This window comes from Octopus bimaculoides, chromosome 6 (assembly GCF_046866305.1).
Source record: "Octopus bimaculoides isolate indiv1 chromosome 6, ASM4686630v1, whole genome shotgun sequence".
NCBI classification, from domain to species: domain Eukaryota; kingdom Metazoa; phylum Mollusca; class Cephalopoda; order Octopoda; family Octopodidae; genus Octopus; species Octopus bimaculoides.
In genome coordinates, this window is record NC_142933.1 from 97,142,849 (window position 1) to 97,162,546 (window position 19,698).

The 19,698-nt window shown below is 36.5% G+C and overlaps 1 protein-coding gene across 2 annotated transcripts in view; it reads left to right on the forward strand.

The window, feature by feature from the left end:
- The window catches only part of LOC106883129 (PH domain leucine-rich repeat-containing protein phosphatase 2), a 173,523-nt gene that overhangs the window by 121,226 nt on the left and 32,599 nt on the right, over positions 1-19,698 (forward strand). For both annotated transcript variants that reach the window (XM_089353151.1, XM_052968645.2), the window contains exons 2-5: positions 14,426-15,067; positions 16,166-16,300; positions 17,367-17,548; positions 19,461-19,636. In XM_089353151.1, coding sequence (XP_089209277.1) covers positions 14,426-15,067; positions 16,166-16,300; positions 17,367-17,548; positions 19,461-19,636 — 1,135 coding nt within the window. The remainder of the gene's footprint in view (positions 1-14,425; positions 15,068-16,165; positions 16,301-17,366; positions 17,549-19,460; positions 19,637-19,698) is intronic.

Below are 19,698 nucleotides of genomic sequence, written 5' to 3' on the forward strand. Positions count from 1 at the left end.
AAGAAAACCATTTGGAGAAGAGCCGGATTTAGCTTTGGTATTAAACTAAGTTATGTAAGGCTTAGAGGATCCCTAATTAAAAGAAATCACACCAGAAGTTCTCTAAATCATTGAAAACAATACGCATTTTGATAATCTTTAAACCCCCGCAAATTGTGAGGGGCCTGAATTGCAGCATGTTTAGCTTATGCTTAAATTGAGGTGTTTATAACACGTAATATCGTTTTACTCTTGGTCATGCATTAAACAATTTTAAGAAAATTACTGACTACAGCGCTCCTATCAGATATATTTGTAACCTATAACACATAAATTAGAACATATATTTTTTACGAAATTAGTCATTTATATACATAAAAAAATCATCAGTCATTGTATGCCCGTGAACGTCCTTTAAATATCCATTCAAAAACCAATTTATTTGTCAGTTTTCATATTTATGTAACGAATATTTTGCGGTTTTCCCAGAAATTGTCCACAATTAAAACTGTATGAGTATGCATGGAGATATTTTCCAAATTTAAAATCTTATAACACAAGTAACGAAGTGATTATTGCCATCATTACAGATTTATTACTTTGAGACTTACTCACTCTCTCTCTCTCTCTCTCTCTCTTGCTATCCATCTGTTTGTCCCTCCCTCTCTCGAGTAGATACTCCCACCATTTGCTTCAGTTAATATATAGCTTACCACGATATATCTTGAGGTGACTTGTCAAATGACTTGTCCGTGGACAAAAAGCAGCGCCCATACGAACATACAGCTCTTCAGCCAATTAGCCAAGGCTCTCCACTCGACAAACATCAACCCTGTGATGCATATACTATAACATATACATCGATAAATTAATTACCAGTCAAGCACTGTAGTCGATGAAATCGACTAGCCCCCTCCCCAAAAATTTCAGGCCTTGCGCCTTGAGTAGAAACGATACTTAGAGGTGGACTGGCAGAATCGTTAGAACATCGGACGGCTACATTTGTGGTTCAACCTATCGGAAAAAATAAAATATCATCCCAGTTCTGAGTTTGATTTAATATTCCTAAAAAGCATCTAGATTTAAATGGAATTATAATATATGATTAAACTATTAATAGAATGACATATGTAGTGTTACGTTCTCGGCGAATCAAATGAACCTTAGCTGAAGAATTACTTCGCAAAGGACTTAGTTGAATCGTAGAATTGATTGAACGACATTGCCATTGGTCTTGGCAGAGGTGTAAAAGTCACAGTTTCCATTTTTGTTCTATGAAAAATATCAGGTTTCTGGTTGGTGTGAGAAGCAATTAATAATAATTTGATAACCACTAATTGTAAATAACTTTCACTTGATATTTTACCTAGGCACATGTGCTGCATATTCAAAAGAAAAATAAGAGATGTTGTGATTCTTATGCCATCTAAAATAACATTAGCGTGAAGATTTTACAGTCAACTGAGGGGAGAATTAAAAAAAAGTACGACTGGCTGGGAAGTTAAAACTTGTTCCACGACGTTGGAGATTTCAATCTACATTATCGACAAAACAAACTCATTTCGACTTCAGAATTGAGTAATGAAGTGGAATGACAACATTCTTTCATTTCTAAAACAATAGCTCGCATATCCAGTTTGATGGTGATGATGGTGTGAATGAGGGGGTATTGGTGGTGGTTGTACTTGTGTGACGATTAATAAAAAACAAGGGAATTATTACCTCGTTATTACGCCTATAAATTTAATTATAGAATGTAAGAAAATCATATTTTAGAATAGTAGACACCTGTATTTAGGTACAGAAGACTGATGGGGGTGCAGAAGTAATTGAGCGTTTTCTTGTTTGATATGTTCAAATTCATTGAGTTCAAGTTTGTTTTTCATTCCATCCGGAAATCAGAAATATAAACATGTTCTTTGTATTTGTATCGATTCAATCTATTTTAATTCATAAAATAAGTAAGGGTGATGTGAGAAGAAATGGAATTCAACCTCTGATAACACCTTTCTTTTGAAATGTCAAATCTCACCCCTCCATGCAACACGCGAACTTACCTCAACTAGGAAGTCCCTGCGTGGTCGCTCAACCGCCTAGACATAGCAGCCAAATTTCCATCAAATTATACCCGTGAAGCCTTAAAAAGGAGACACGCTGGATAACATAATTCTACGTTTCCTGCATTTAGGGAAAAGGGGAGAACATCGCGGTTGGAGTGCTTTTGATCAAATCTCTAAGCGCGAAACAACCGTTTGTTTCGTGGATGAAGACCAATTATGGTTTCCTCGAGCTCTTGGTACTTTTTTTCCCTCATCTGCAACAATATTCCCTAACAAATGAAGGCTGATGGCGAGTAGTTAACTTGAGTGATAATCAATATGCTGAATTTTCACGCTTTATTCATGTGCAATATTGTACATCACTACTTCAAGGATCGTGAAATCTATGCTTCGCTGGGGTGCTCTCAGAAGGCCGAAATATGTTCAGAGTACTTGTCAAACTTATTGAAATAATATCATTGAGCTAGTGTTACCCTGTTCTTCATCACGTCAGTAGTTATATCTTTTTTAGCTCACTACATTGAATATTTTTTAATACTCATTTGACTATAGTTCAATCAGCTTTGTACCAACGTAATAAATCCATACTTAATTCTGGAAATGGGAATTATTTCAAGGGAAACACCGCAGTGTAGCCTAAATGCAATGTTTAAGGCAGTCAATAAAATTGGTAGACAAATTATAGTCTGTATCAGTAAAATCGGATAGGAATTAAAAATGCAGGTTAACTGTTTCTGGAAAAGGTTTCCTCTAAAATAATAACCCCTACTTCACCTCGCGGTACACGACCATGCACTTGTTACATTGGTTTCAAATACTGGCACAAGGCCAGAGGGGAAGTGTTTAAGTTGATTACATCGACTCCAATGTTCAGTTGGTATATATTTTATTGACCTCAAAGGGCTGCAAAGCAAATTCAACTTCTGCGGAATTTGAACTCAGAACGTAAAGATGGACGAAATGCCACTAAGCATTGTTGCTCCACGCGCTAACGATTCGGCTAGCTAGTTCATCGCCTTACATACATTAGATATATTCAGCATTACAAATGACGAGTTGAGACAGGAAAGATAAACGGGCCAACTGGCGGGTTACGAACCTCATATCTGTCGCTTATTAGACAACTGCATTATCGATTGATTTACTTTACAGAGTTCCTTTGTTGTCTTTTGTTTTCGTTATTTATTCATATATCGCGTATGTTATTAAATATATTGCAGTATAATAATGATGGTGGTGGTGGTGGTGGTGGTGGTGATGATGTTTGTGGAGAATGACAAAACAGGAGAGGGCCGGATAATGTGTCTCGCACTAATTAGTTTCGTTCTTTGTGGTGTTCAGATCCTATTGAGATCGACATCGTTATGATATGAATAGTTCACAATGACACAACAATAAATAACCAGACGAAGAATATTTATGTAAACAGATAAACTACTGTACTTAATTGAAAGCTTCAATGTAGCAAAACGTCATATTAACTGTCGGCTTTTACGGAGCTCTTCTGATTGTCACCTTGTGTCATGCAGAGTTGAGCCACATATTACCGTATTCACATGTGACTGACATCTCGTTAAACCAATTCCCCTAACCAATAGGCCGCGCGCCTTCACAGCAACAAAAACAACTTCGTCAGTATTGAATCCCTAATGAGATAATTGTCGCGGTTTGAATTTTCTACTCACAGATATTTCAATAATTTTCTCCTATGACCATGGTAATTTACAATACAATAAGTGTTATCATGTTTCAAATCTCAATAATAGTTTGCAAAAATAGTTTTTAAAAATTTATTCAAATAAATTAACAAGAAAATAAACGCAAAATGATTCATTGTGGTATTAACGAAACGTAAAACATTTCTCATTACATTTCAACTAACTCATAAATAACTTCATAAAGATCCATTTTTGTTGTTTTATGAAAATCTGAACCTAATTAGGTTATGTTCCATAAACAGCCTTCAACTTCGTTGAATAAAAAGACGTTGGTGTCTCTTGTGAAAGTTCATGGGATCGTTCTTATGAGTTCCTTCATAAATCTTGAGAAATCCAATGTTTCATGTCTCCATGAATTGTTAGGAAATGCGAAAAAAATAATTGTCTTAATAAGATTAGGAAACATTTTATTAGATCAATGTAATTAGAAGACAATGGCTGAATGAAACCTGTTTTAATTTTCTGTAATCAAGTAGTCGCTGACGAGAATAAAGATATAAAATAATTAAGTAAGAGACATTGCCATTATTCAAAGTATAAGTGTGCTTGTGTGTGTGTGTGTGTGTGTGTGTGAGAGAGAGAGAGAGAGAGAGAGAGAGTTGAAGGTTATATGTGTGCTCATATACATAGTTACCGGTGTAGTACTTATATAATATGTGGTGGGTGTGAGATTGAGGGTGTGTATATATTATGTTCAGCTATAATAAAAACAATTTTACATGAAGCTGATGGGTTACTCTATACTTTTGTAGGGTACAAATTTACTACTCTTAAACAAAGGTTGATGTTGACAGTGTCTTCGAAGTTTCGGCCAGTTAAGCCATCATCGGCAGTCCTTGATCGGAGGTCATGGGTTTAGATTTACTATGGGTGATTTCGCTGTGTATTTGATCAGGACATTTAATTCTACAACGTTCAGATCAACCAAGGTAACAGATCTGACAATGTAACCGACTTGTCTCGTCTGCTAAATACCATATAATCATTGCTAGGTACCTATCCTTATGACATGTTGGATTGTAGAGGCACATGAACACACACACACACACACACACACACACACACACACATACACACACACACACACACATATATATATAAACTTTTCTTTCGCTATCTCTCTTTTTCTCGCCCTCTTTCTCTCTCTCCTCTCCCTCTCTCGCTCACTCGATAGATAGATAGATAAGGCGGCGAGCTGGCAGAAACGTTAGCACGCCGGGCGAAATGCTTAGCGGTATTTCGTCTGCTGTTACGTTCTGAGTTCAAATTCCGCCGAGGTCGACTTTGCCTTTCATCCTTTCGGGGTCGATAAATTAAGTACCAGCTACGCAGTGGGGTCCATGTAATCGACTTAGTCTCTTTGTCTGTCTTTGTTTGTCTCTTCTATGTTTAGCCCCTTGTGGGCAATTAAGAAATAAGATAGATAGATAGATAGATATCACTTATATAAAGGGCATTAACTGTGTAGTAATGCCTCACGCTTCGAGGGACTAAATAAGTCAAAAACTACCAAAAAATAAGCAACATATTTACTGAAAGCGAGGGAATGCAGCTTTCAAAATTTATCTCTTAAAAACATTTAACTTAACGGTAAACCACTGGTTTCTCAATCAAATACAGAAAAACTGTGAAGTAACCTGCATTCTTTTGTTCATCAGTACACGTGTGGTCGAGATACATAAAAATAAACAAGAATCAACATACCACGATGTAGCCATCACAGCACGATGACTTCTGTTCATAATTATATATCCATGAAAGAGATTTGAATTTATCCGGTTGCATTTATCCTATATTATATTATAAATAATTAGAATATATTCAGTGCTGAATATTATTCTGTATAAGCACATGTTACTGAGATGCAACCGGATAAATTCAAATCTCTTTCATGGATATATAATTATGAACAGAAGTCATCGTGCTGTGATGGCTACATCGTGGTATGTTGATTCTTGTTTATTTTTATGTATCTCGACCATACGTGTACTGATGAACAAAAGAATGCAGGTTACTTCACAGTTTTTCTGTATTTGATTGAGAAACCAGTGGTTTACCGTTAAGTTAAATGTTTTTAAGAGATAAATTTTGAAAGCTGCATTCCCTCGCTTTCAGTAAATATGTTGCTTATTTTTTGGTAGTTTTTGACTTATTTAGTCCCTCGAAGCGTGAGGCATTACCACACAGTTAATGCCCTTTATATAAATGATTTATATATATTTATGAAAAAATGATGAATTTTTTTCATTATGAAATTTTTTCATTATTTTTTTCATTATGAGGTTTTTTTCACGCTGACTACTTGATAAATTCTTATAAAGTATTTATCCTATATTATATTATAGATAGATAGATAGATGGGCTGAGAGACAAATTCACACGAGTGGGTGATAAATGAAAGAAAATAGCATTCAACACATTCAGTTGGGGTTGTATAAAGTTAATAACAGGTTAACATAGTTCCACTATAGTTTTGTGGGTGCTGAACCCGTCAGAGTAAACAGAATTTAAAAGAAATTTAAATTAGCTTCTTAAGGGAGAGTATTTAGTCCTCCATTGGTCAGTTCAGGTCCCGTGGGTATTTTAACTATGTAGAAACTTCAGTTTTTAACTGAAGCTCTATGTGGTAGAGAAGCAGCATGCTGACTTCAGTTATTCTTTTATTTTTTTGTTTGATTCAGTCATTTGGCTGCTACCATGCTGGAGCACCACCTTTCGTCGAACAAATTGACCCCACGACTTATCCTTTGCAAGCTTAGTAGTTATTCTATCGGGCTCTTTTGTCGAACCGCTAAGTTACGGGGGACATAATTACACCAACATCGGTTGTCAAGCGATGGTGGGGTCAAACACAGACACACAAACATATAAAGAGTCCGTAACTGAAGTCAGCATCCTGCTTTTCTACCACGTAGAGCTTCAATTAAGAGCTGATGTGTGTATATGTGCGTGTGTTCATTTGCACTGATTCGGATAGTTCGAAGACCTGTTTTAGAGAATTTGATGACTGTGTTTGGAGCGGAGAATGGAATATATACATTATGTTCTTAAGAAGTACATCGGAGGGCCTTGGAAGGAGAAAAATGTCTAGAAAAGAAGCCAAAAAGAAAACATTCAATGACAATTCTGAAAAGAATGTTATTGTGCTAAGCAACAGTAACAAAGAATATAGAAAGAAAAATTAGTCTGCAAAGACGAAATAAGGAATCCGAAAGTAGGTCGAGTCAAGACAGAAATGGTAAAGGAATGTATATTGTCTAGATGACCTCTGCCAGCGCTGGTATGTAGTAACATCGGTGAAATTTCGCAATGGCTTATCACTACCTCGTGGGGAAAGGAAAAGAGCAAGAAACTGAGAGAAGGTTAAAATTTTCCCCCCTTTTTGAGTATTTTTGATTATAATTCTGAAAGAAACTTTTTTCAAAAAAAATTAATGTTATGATATTTTACTTATCTCCTAGTTCTGTGTCTTTTTCTTTCCTCGTGGGGTAGTAGTGATAGCTATTCCAAAGCTCCATCGTAATGTCAACCTTTTGGGCGAAAGAATTTAGGATAATCTTGAATGAAAATGGTGTAAAATAATAGAGAAATTCACGTTTTAATGTCGAATAAACATCAATATTCTTTCATTGTATTTTAAGTTACTAATTATTTTGGTTGAATCGTTAGCATGCCGAGTAAAGTACTTAGCGGCATTTCGTCCGTCGTTACGTTCTGAGTTCAAATTCCGCCGAGGTCGACTTTGCCTTTCATCCTTTTCGGGGTCGTTAAAATAAGAACTAGTCGAACTCTGGAGTCGATGTAAACGACTTATACACGCCCCTAAAATTCCTGGCCGTGTGCCAAAATATGAAACTAATTATTATTTCACATCCAAAACTACAAATATACATACACCTAAACAAGTGTATGTATATATATATATATATATATATATATATATATATATATATATATATATATATATATATACAAACATTAGAGAAATCTTTAGATGATAGAGAAATTCGAAGAATTGTCTGAGTCTAATGGTAGAACGTCTGTCATTTCTACAGGAGATGCGGGTTTGAGTGCTACGAACTGCGTTCGACTTTTCTATCCAAAGGGTTTGTTTTTATCCCAATATTTGCAGGGCATTATTTATAGCTTCATCTGCTTCGAGATTGGCTGTTCCAAAAAAAGAATTATTTCCTGTTCTCTCGGAATTTATAAATTCATTATGTCAACAGTACAGATATATATACACACACACGTGTGTGTGTGTGTGTGTGTGTAGTTCATAGATGAGAATCAGATATTCTCCGTATAGAATATACTTAGTAGTACTGAAGAGGTTTAAACTTGAGCGGGTAAGGATAAGCAAATTAGATTGGTCGATATACGAAGAATATTAATTACATTAAATACAAAAATCTATATATGCTTCCATACAAAACGGTCCAACTTACACAGAATGGAAATATCAAGAATTAAAGGGGTTGAAAAAGAGTATTACAAACCCAACAGCTGTTTCTGGATGATACGAGCCTCCGTCTTCAGGGAAGAAATCTTATATTTGAAGTATTGACAGAGAGAAGATTCCATCCGACGATGGAATCAATTTACAATCATTATTTTGGACCACCGAGCCCCCAGAAACAGCTGTTGGATTTGTAATACTCTTTTTCATTCCCTTTAATTCTTGATATAATTTCTATTCTATGTTTACATTTGCATGTAAACATATATACATTTTTTTGTATTTAATGTATTTAATATTCTTTGTATATCGACCGACCTCACTTACTTATCCTTACATTATATATATATATATATATATATATATATATATATATATATATATATATATATATATATATATATATATATATAGTTGTTGTGTCTAGGGAGAGTCATTATGCCATGTGCATGCATATATATATATATATATATATATATATATATATATATATATATACACACACACACCCACACAACAGTCCAACCCCTAATGTAGTTGATCGTGCGATTTCTGAAGTGAACAGTCTAAAATAGACGCGTTGACGTCGTGGGAAAACAACCTCGCTAAGACAAATGCTTGTACTTAACTAATGACTTAATTCTCTTTAAGGCCGGTTCGTAAATTGACTTGATTGTGGAAGAATGATTGAAGTATTTCAGGACAGTCGTTATTAGAAAAATGTTTTCATTTATTTTGTCTTTGTTTCTTTATTTGTGTTTCTGCTGGTCGGGTTCTTATATATATATGTAGGTATGGGTGTGTAATGAGAGAGAGAGAAAGAGAAGATGAGACAGACAGAAAAACAGACAGACATGTTGGCAGGTAGTGAGGATGTCAATAAAATCTTATTTGGCCAGGATTTCAGGATTAAAGAATGTCAGATATCTAGCTGAAACAATTTTTTTTCTGTCATCATGATAGTAAGTGATCTAAGAATGTTTGTTCAAATTACGTATGCCATGTGTATGTATATACATACATACATATATATACACATACATACATATATATATATATATATATATATATATATATATATATATATATATATATATATATATATATATATACACACACAGAATATGGGGGTTTAGTTCACAGGTAAGTGCTGTAACGGATTATCAAGGTTCCAAGCTCGTAACTGAGACAGGAGCTATGGATCCATTTTAGGTTTCCGATTTAGCAAATATATATTTGTGAAAGTGGACAATAAACGGCAAGGCATAACAAATATCTCAAGTCATATACATTATTCTATATTATCCTTACATTAGTTGAGGTCTTACAGCTGTTTCTGTACTGTCCATACCTAGATCTTTTATCTGAATATTTCCATGTCTAGATCTTTCTTATGTTCTCTACTTGTCTCTGATGACGGTATACCTTATATTCCGGCATGCTCACCTATCACTTGGGACATCCCAGAAACAGCTGTAAGACCTCGACTAATGTAAGAATAATATTAAATTATGTAAATGACTTGAGATATTTGCTATGCCTCGACATTTGTTGTCCTCTTTCGCAGATACATGTATGTATGTATATATTTGCTACTACGAAGTCCCAGTTTCGATCTCACTGCGTGGCATTTTAGTCGAGTGTCATTCTCGATAGCCTTGAGTCGGCTTTGTGACTGACAATGGGTAGACAGTAATTGTACAGAAGCAGGATTTGTGAGCGAATTGATTTCTCGTCCTGATAAGTCAAGTAAACACGCAAATGTTCCTTCATTGGCATTCCTTTAATATGCACTATGCACGGATAACAAGTTGACGAAATGGTCACAACTGTACCGCCTTTGATCATGGGCCTATCCAATCTGGGTTGACTTAGAGCTAAGCAACAACACTTCAATGTGTGTGTGTGTGTGTGTGTGTGTGTGTGTGTGTGTGTGTGTGTGTGTACGAGAAGGTGAACAGCTGAAAGCACTCAAGATGTTTAGTTGGAGTTGTACGTGTTTAATAACAGATCGACTTGCGTCCACTTCCTCAGATGTACGGAGTCGAAGAGAAAAGAATTTAAAAGAACTTTTGTTTAAAAAAGTGGCTTCTCGGTGAAAATATTTGAGCCTCCATTGGTCGATTTAGATCACGTGGATACTGTGGCTAAGCAACGACAGGTGTTGATTCCGTAATATGTGCCACGTAATATAGAGAATAGTATATTAGTCGGTGATTTGTAAGTGCTGGCAGTTCAGCAGCGACTGAATATCAGAACGGTGTGTGCGTGTGTGTGTGTAGCACGCGTCTGCGTGTGTGTGTGTAGCACGCGTCTGCGTCTGAAGTCTCACAGAGGAACCAATCAAACCACAAAAAATATATAATACAAAAGTGCAGTGAACAAAGGACACCAGAACAAAAAAAAAAGATAATGGAGTCAGAATTCTCTTGTGACCTCCCATGTGAACCTAGAAGTGCCAAACTGGAATACCTCAGCAAAAAGAAAAAAAGAAAAAATTAAAGAGGAACACCCAGGCGCGGCTGTGTGGTGAGAAGCTTGCTTCTCAACCATATGATTCTGGGTTCAGTCCCACTGCGTGGGACCTTGGGCAAGTGTCTTCTAGTATAGCCTCGGGCCGACCAAAGCTCTGAGTGGATTTGATAGACGGAAACTGAAATAAGTTTTTCGTTTGTTTATGTATATGTGTGTGTTTGTGTGTGTGTGTGTGTGAATGTGTGTGTTTGATGCCCCATCACCGCTTGACAACCGGTGGTGGTGTGTTTACATCTCCGTAACATAGCGGTTCGACAAAAGACACCGATGGAATAATTATTAGGCTTAAAGAATAAGTCTTGGGGACGACTTGCTCGACTAAAATCTTTCAGTGCGGTGCTCCAACATGGTCGCAGTCAAAATGACTGAAACAAATAAAAGAATTAAAGAAAAGAATATCACAAAAAAGTGATGTACGCTGTGCCATCTTAAGATGGCACACTGGGCAGTTTCCCGGAGGCTCCATGGGTCTAGAGGCCCAATTTTCATCTATGTATACAGGCTTGTTGTCAAATAAATGCTACAGGGCCTAGTATGCTGCTTTGCTCAGGGGCCTATAATGCTGCTAAAACGGTTCTGCATGTATGGTTATGTTACTCGTAGAATCGAGGAGGACAATAAAATTAATGTGAAGTGAAACCTTTTTTGAGCACCTACCTGTTACATTACGCCATACCACAACGATTATGTTTCTGCAATCTAAGAGCAGAAGATGGCGAGGAAATATCTAATGATCAAACAAGACAATGAGACCCTGAGACTCCCAAGGTGTAACTGTAAATGACAATTATGCCACTCTTCTATGGCGAATACAATGCAGCTGACCAAAAATATCATTGAAGTAATACCTCCCATTAAATATGAGACTGTTGTTAAACCAAAATACAATGTCATCCACAGAGAAAGACTACCTTTGTATAAATATTAACAGCACTTTTGCTATTGGATACTGGCTTACATATCAATACAAGGAATATGGATGGAACATTTCCATCAAACCTTCTACTTAGTGCAAACAGAAGGCCAGCTATTGTTATCTGAGACAGATAATAAGAAGAATTTTATAGTCGAAGGAAGCTGTAGATGTGAACATCTCATCTAATTTCAGCGAAAACGAGAATATTTGTGGACAAATGCTTCGAAACATGCAATTCACCTACCCTGATTAGAAATTCACATTTAAGCAAATAATTATTGGTGCACTTGGTTCTGTTAGTAAATGCCAAAGCGATAGTCTGAAAAAGTTAAGAATTTCAAGCAAAGGAAGAGACTGGTTAACATTTTACAAATACAATTTGTAAGTGGAACCGTAAAAATATGCGCGATTTTACTATAGTTCTAAGCTTGATACTTATCGTTGCTATTGTCAAAATTCCATCGGTTGGCCTTTGTTTTTTAGTTAGAACGCAGTTCCTTCCATCTACGAAGAATTCTAGTAAAGCAAAAATAAGGAACACACACACACACACACACACACACACACACACACACACACACACACACACAATGGTCATTCTCTTTGTGGTGTGACGAGGGAATGCACTTCGAAAGTACAAAACAGAGCAGACTGAATTGAGTTGACACTAGGATCCCCTTCTAAACCCTAGCAACTGTGATACTGAGGAGAATATAGCAAGACATACTAAACTGACCTTGGTTATAGGGCAGGCGCGGAGGGATGCATAATTAATTAAATTAGTTATATTTTCTCACAATGAAACAATGCGCATAAGATTGCGTTATAAAAATAGAGATTTTAGTTTCATGTGAAGAAAATTGTACAAAGAACAAAATAAAAGATCACATTTCCCTCGTGCTCTCTTTCTTTCTCTCTCTCTCTCTCTCTCTCTCTCTCTCTCTCTCTCTCTCTCTCCCCCCTCTCTCTCTCTGTGAAAGGAAAACCTTTCCGAAATATACATGCGCACAAGCACTCAAACGCACACACACACACACGCATGCACACACAAACACATATACATATATATATATATATATATATATATATATATATATACTTGCTTTACACGCGCGCGCGCATATCCATATATATATTATGCATACATATCTATTCATCTATCTATCCGTCTATCCGGGATCTCCTTTGACATATAACATTGGAGACAACCATTTTACCTTCAGTTACTTGGTGAAGATTGCAATCCAGGTCTTTGTAAATCTTTTAATACCAACAACCAAGGCAGCAAAGTACTTTAGCCAGCTGGAGTGACATCAGTAGCCGTGGGTGAGGAATGGAATCGAATGCCTTTCTGTAATAAAGCCATGCTGTTACAAACTTCCTGCAGTTTTGTTCTGACAACACAGCTTTATTTATTAAAAGTTGTCCGGTGCATCCCCATGCTCCATTCTTTCCATCCATCAACTCATAAGTGACAAAATAAATGGTGTAGCCACAACAGCCTTGAAGGACTTGGTTCAGGCAGTTCACACACTGTTTATACACAATGTTAAGGCTGGCTATTGGCCTATAGTTCACTGCTAAAGCAATGATTTCATTCGTAGTTACAAGGTTTCTTCGTGCTTAAGCAAGCTAGTTTGGTATGCCAACTGGACATCGTACATATACATTCGAGTTTCTATAAAAAAGCAATATGTTGTTCTAGTAACCAACTATGAGGTTCCTGATTAGTTATATCCCTTTATGCAGTTTTCCAGCAGCTTTGGTGGAAGTTTCAGCGTCAATCGTAACAGTAGTACGATTGATATTGGTCCAGCATGCAATGTATAGTACCTAGTCATGGTGCACTACGATTGAAATCTTTACTTTCGTCCCAGATCTTAGAGCAATATAATATTAGATCTTCCTGGGAAAGAGACCTTTTCACTACGGTATTGTTTCCCCTTCTGTTGTATGCGACTTGTGGATTGGAAGTAAATTTGCGGTTTACCGTGGCTCTTTCTAAAAAATTGCCTACGATAGAGCAGTTTTTTACTCCAGGTTTTGAATTCATGTTTCAGAGTAATAAATTTTCACTCGAGATTTAGTGTAGGACCTCTGTACATATTTTCTAATTTTCCTATGGTATGTTGTGAACTTATTATTTGCCTTACACTTTATAATAGTATCTAACGGTTTGATTTTGCAGAATAGGTTGCTTATGTTTTCCTCTAGCGTTGTCACTCACCTATGTTGCTTATGTTGAATTGTTTCATTCACGTGCGCTCTGTAAATATCTCCCAGGTATTTATTCAAGCTAAGCAGCCGTAAATAGATAGGTATTGATATTCTAATGAGTGTTACCACACTTTTCTACATGATCGCTAGCAAAACCGTCGATAACTTTTGACCATGAGAGCGGTTGGTTTCTTTTCTACTCTCGTCAGAAAAAAGTGTATTACGTAACGATATAAGTTGGTAAAATTATTTTCACATTGTAGTTTTAAAATCGTCTATATCCTACAATTGCCTTTGTCGGATTGGTATAGGAAGATACTGATCAGGCAGAGTTATGTGAAAGTGTTTTCGACGATACCAGTTTGTTTATATTCACCTTATTGCTTTCAGCCTTCCATATCATTTTCCGTTACTCTTATCATCTACGCATCCCAGTCTATGTTTAACATCTTGTCTATGCATGTCTTTTAGAATTAGCAACAGCTAAAAAAATATTTATTTGAAGTTGTTTTAAATGATTTTTATTTTCTTATTTTTTTAGAAAATGCAGATATGTCTTTGAGAAGTTACAGTGCGTTCGGATCAAACTTTAAGAACCGGCATAACTTTGCAAATTCAAGTAATAGATCAAGCTATTCAAGCATCCATTCTTATACCAAGTCGGAACAGTATTGGTGGAATTATACAGACAATGCAAAAGGTACTAATTTCCAAAGAGCTGTTTCGGGAGACAAACGACCACGATTTGAAGACGACACATGGGACTTGGCGGATTCTTTAGCTGACCTTTACCTTAAGGTGAATGAAGAGAACATTGCTACAGCAAGCAAATTTACCGTTTGTAAAGATCCGGTTAACGATATCGATGTAAAGAAATGGATCGAAGAGGATACCAGCCATGGTTTCATCCGAGTTTTTGTTCCAAATGGAAACATCAACAGCTCCCGTCTTGTTCCGTGTAATTTAAGTACCAACACACAGCGAATATGTGCCCAGTGCGGTGTTGCACATAGTTCGTTGCATGTTCAATTCAATGGAGATATCATTGCAAGAATGGAATCCACCGATCATCCGTTGGCCATTCAAAATGAATTTCTTGGAAACCTTGGTTACACGGAACCCAGAAAGATTCAAGAAGAAGGATACAATCCAGATCTGTCTTATCTCATTAAATTCTATCTAGGTCAGTTTTTTTAATGTTTTATTCCATTATTGTGTTCTGTTGTTGTTGTTTAGTCCCAGTTCAGCTTTAACTGAGGTAGCTCTGTGATTAAAAGCACTACAGCTATAACTCTTTCATCATTTTTTCCAGATATAATGTATCTAGGACTACATAGTCCAATATGCCCTTCAGACATAGTGTATCTAGAACGACATTATCCAACACCTCTTTCGTTTTTAAAGACAATAAAGTGTGATTTGATGGAAATTTGGCAGCTAACAGATCGAATGATCATGAATAGTCCCCTCTGCTTTTATCTTCTTGAAGATATTTCTTCAAGATAGATAGGCTCTGTGAAGAATAATTACCCCAGATGTACTACATTAAGATGAAGTTTGTGTTGGCACCCCAATAGTTTATTGCGTTATGGAAATCACCTTGCATTTTGATTTCAGGTAGTAAGCTTCTTATACAATAGTCATACCTCGCTGGTCACAATGCGTTTCGTAATGATTTGGCCTTCGAATGATGCCACTCTGCTGACTAGGCGAGCAAGCCAACATTCTGCCATTTTGCCGGTCGAAAGAGTATTCCGTCGCAGAGTTAATCATTTACAGCTGAGTGAAGTGGAGCAAAGTTAAAAGAAGTGTTTTGCTCAACAACACAACGCACCGCCCGGTCCTGGAATCGAACCACGATCTAACAGTCGTGAGTGCAACATCTTATCCACGAGTCCTCGTGCCTTCGCACATCAAATATCTTTGGTAATAACTTAGAATCCACAATCCTAAAAACCAGTTGTGGGTCTGCATCCGTAAAAAAGTAATCCAATGGGAAGTAAGTAATAAAAGAAATGTGATGCCTTTGTATAGATCAGATTAAACAAGGTCACAGTATGGCCGCTTTAGTTATGGTCCGGGCAGTATTGAAAATTCCTTAGACGTATATTATTCATACAGTGCTTCCTTACAGTAATAAGCCATCCTTATATATAGTACTTGAATTCCTGAGGTTTTTATGTGAAATAAGTATCATTATGATACAATGATTGATTCGGTTGATTCACTTCTTTCCTATAGTCTTGTTCTTCGTCCAATGAAAAACATATTTTCGTTACAGGGAAACCCGTGCAGGATAGTACTTTCACCAAAGCTCAATTGTCTTCCGTAATTTTAGTCAGAAAAGGAAAACTCATCTATCAATGGGTGCAGCGATTGTGTGCCATTTCTGGCACCCGCCTTTTTATTCACAGAGGTACGTCCACTTTTCGTTTACAACTTAAGTATTCTTGATTTCTTGAGATTAATTAGTTCCACATAGCTACTCTCTCTCTCTCTCTCTCTTTCTCTCTCTCTCTCTCTCTCTCTCTCTCTCTCTCTCTCTCTCTCTCTCTCTCTCTCTCTATCTCTCTATCCATCTATCTATCTATCTATCTATCTGTCTGTCGATCAATCTATCTATTTATCTATCTCTATTTCTATCTCTCCCTCTCCCTCTTCCGATATACGCACGCACGCACACAAACACTTACACACACGCACGCACACACACACACACACATACACCTATGTTAATTATTTTCTGATGGTACATCAATGTTAACTATCTACTGTCTGTATACTTATATGAACCATGTGAAAGATATTTTGTTCACACAGACATGTCTATAGACCAGTGGTTCCCAACCTTATCACTACCTTTTCCCACGGCCCCCTTTTAATATGCTTATCTTTATGTAATTTCAATTTAGTTCACGGACCCTCTGTACTACCTTTGCGAACCACCAGGGGCCCGCGGACCACAGGTTGGGAGCCTGTATTTAACCACCTTCGATCTATTATTTTTTCTTAATCACCTTTGATTTATTCATCTACATCAACTGTCTTTGACCATTGCATCTTCTGTAAATCATTTCTAACTTATACAATTATGATTACCATCTTTAGCCAATATACCTGTAGTTACCATTTTCATTCTGCACAGCTACATTAGCCAGAAGATCTGGAGAGACCCCACCAAAAAATAACCTTCAACGATACTGAGCACTTAACAACAAAACTAGCGGTCACTGAAGGGAATTTTTCATTTCCTTGGTCAATGCACGCCAAAGTAGAAGAGGTTAATCAAGGGACAATACTCAAAACATCTTTCCCTACTGAAATGATTCCTTTTCCTCATCATCATCATAATTGTTATCATCATCGTCGTCATCAACATTGTTATCATTACCTGTATACTTATAGAATTCCATTCTAAACATGGAACTTATTAAGTTGCTTTGATTTAAAAGCTTTCTTTTATTTCGCTTCTTCATTCGCAGATAAGTTTCCTTCCTCGAAAAAATCAATAATGCAACTGGCCAAAGGTTATGTGGAGGAAGTGAAATTCAAAGACCATCCAAATGTCCTCAAACTGACAATTACATTACACGGTGAAAGGTCAATCTACCTGTCTTTCACCAACACAATCACATATAGTAAGTGGCTTAAAAGAGTTCAAAAGGTATGTTGTATTTCAATTCTGATATTATAATGATACTAATATTAATATTATTAATAAAACGGCGATCTGGCAGAATCGTTAGTTCGCATTTCGTCAGTCCTTACGTTCTGAGTTCAAGTTCCACCGAGGTTGACTTTGCCTTTCATTCTTTCGAGGTCGATGAAATAAATACCAGTTGAGCACTGGGGTCGATGTAGTCGACTTAGCCCCTTCCCCCAAATTGCTGGCCCTGTGCCAAAATTTAAAATTTATATTATTAATAAGATGGTGAGCTGGTAGAATCGTTACCGCGTGTGAAAAATGCTTTGCGGCATTTCATCCGACTTTACGTTCTGAGTTCAAATTCCGCCGAGATCGACTTTGCCTTTCATCCTTACGAAGCTGATGAAATAAGTACCAGTTGAGCCCTGGGGGTCGATGTAATCGACTTATGCCCTCCTCGAAGTTGCTAGCCTTGTGCCAAAATTTGAAATCAATATTAATATGATTTGATAATTATAGTGTTTATATTCGCCATTACGAGTATCATAAAGATGAATATTGACATAATTCAATCCGCAAAATAAGATGCTATGCAAATAGATGGATATACTTTGGAATGCACAGAGAAGGAGGAAGGGAAGAACATGTATGAAGAATGATTTTTTTTTTTTTAATACAATTTATCAGAATAATGAACAACAATTGTCTGTTTTAAAAGGCCAAAGCGGCCATTTGGAAATCTAACAAAATAAATTATTTCCCACGAGAAAAACTTTTTAGTTTTTCTGTGAACAAATTTTGTGGTTGAAACCATCAATTAGGGAAAGCTCGTATGTTCTGCGGTCACACTGTGTAACGTTTTTTTTGTTTTGTTTTTTTTTGTCAGTAAGTGTTAATTCCTATTTGTTTATATCTAGAAATCAAAGGAAATGACTTACTCTTCAAACTTTGCTTTTGTGACCTGGACATCAATGTTTTGAAACTGACCTATTTTCCATTACATTGCAGACAGATTCTGCTAAAGCAGAAATATCGTTATAGCAAATATTCTTCTCAAAACCACAGATTTGCTTATCAGTTGCTTGACCTTAACTACTTGAGCATGTCCCTTGGTGGCTGACAATATGTGCATCTCTGATCATGAGTAAGAATAGTTGGGGAGCATCATAGCCCTGTATTGAGAGGGATTCTTCGAAGTTTGAATAAATATCGTAACAAAAGCAAAGTTTGAATGAAATATTAACCATTTTCATACTTTCTAGAGGTAGTTAAATAGGAAATAACAGTTACTACCTAAGGACAAAAATCGTATTACACAGCTATATTTGAAAATTGCAGCATTACTGTGCTGTGTAGGGACCAACAAGTCAAAGAATAGACCCAACTTTTCTTCTGCGTTTCATAAAAAGTAACTCAAAGCGGTTGATATAGGATTCGCTCTTTGACTTCGTAAAATTCTCACGAGAAACGACTACCCATAACAGACCCATGAGTTAGAAGGTTGCCGCTTGAGTGGTGCAAAGGAATCATCCGCCAGTAGAAGGTGGGAATGACCAATAAATGGTGGATGCAGCGACGTGCTGTTACAGCACATGCCCCCCTACCACTACTACTACTACTGTATTATTCTAAGTTCAAATCGTCATGAGCTCCAAAATCATGTGCTGTTGTATTTTGTTGGAACCAAATATACAATTCATTTTTACATACAATTTCTGACGATAAACAAGCTATCATAATTACATAATTTACCAAGCAGCTTATCATTTACGTAATTCTGTATATGTTTATCTGTTTAGTCAGTTTGTGAAAGTATGTACTGAATTCATTAATTTGCTACATTACGGTCTCTGCTGAAATGCAGATGTGTAAATTTGTATCTTTAATTAAAGTGATTTAACAGCTATCATGTTTTATTCTCTTTTACTAGGCAACAGCTAAACTTCCAACCAAGGCAGACTTATCCAAATGCAATTTAGAATTTCTACCAGACACCATTTTTATTAATGAAGATCTGAGGACTCTAAACCTGCGACATAACGTCTTAAAAGAACGACCTCTTGAAGAAGACATTCACACTATGGGTTGGTTGGATGATTTACCCAGGTATGTTTGAACAGGGATGGGAATTATTTCTCTTTTAGGAGCAACCTATGATTGTATATCTT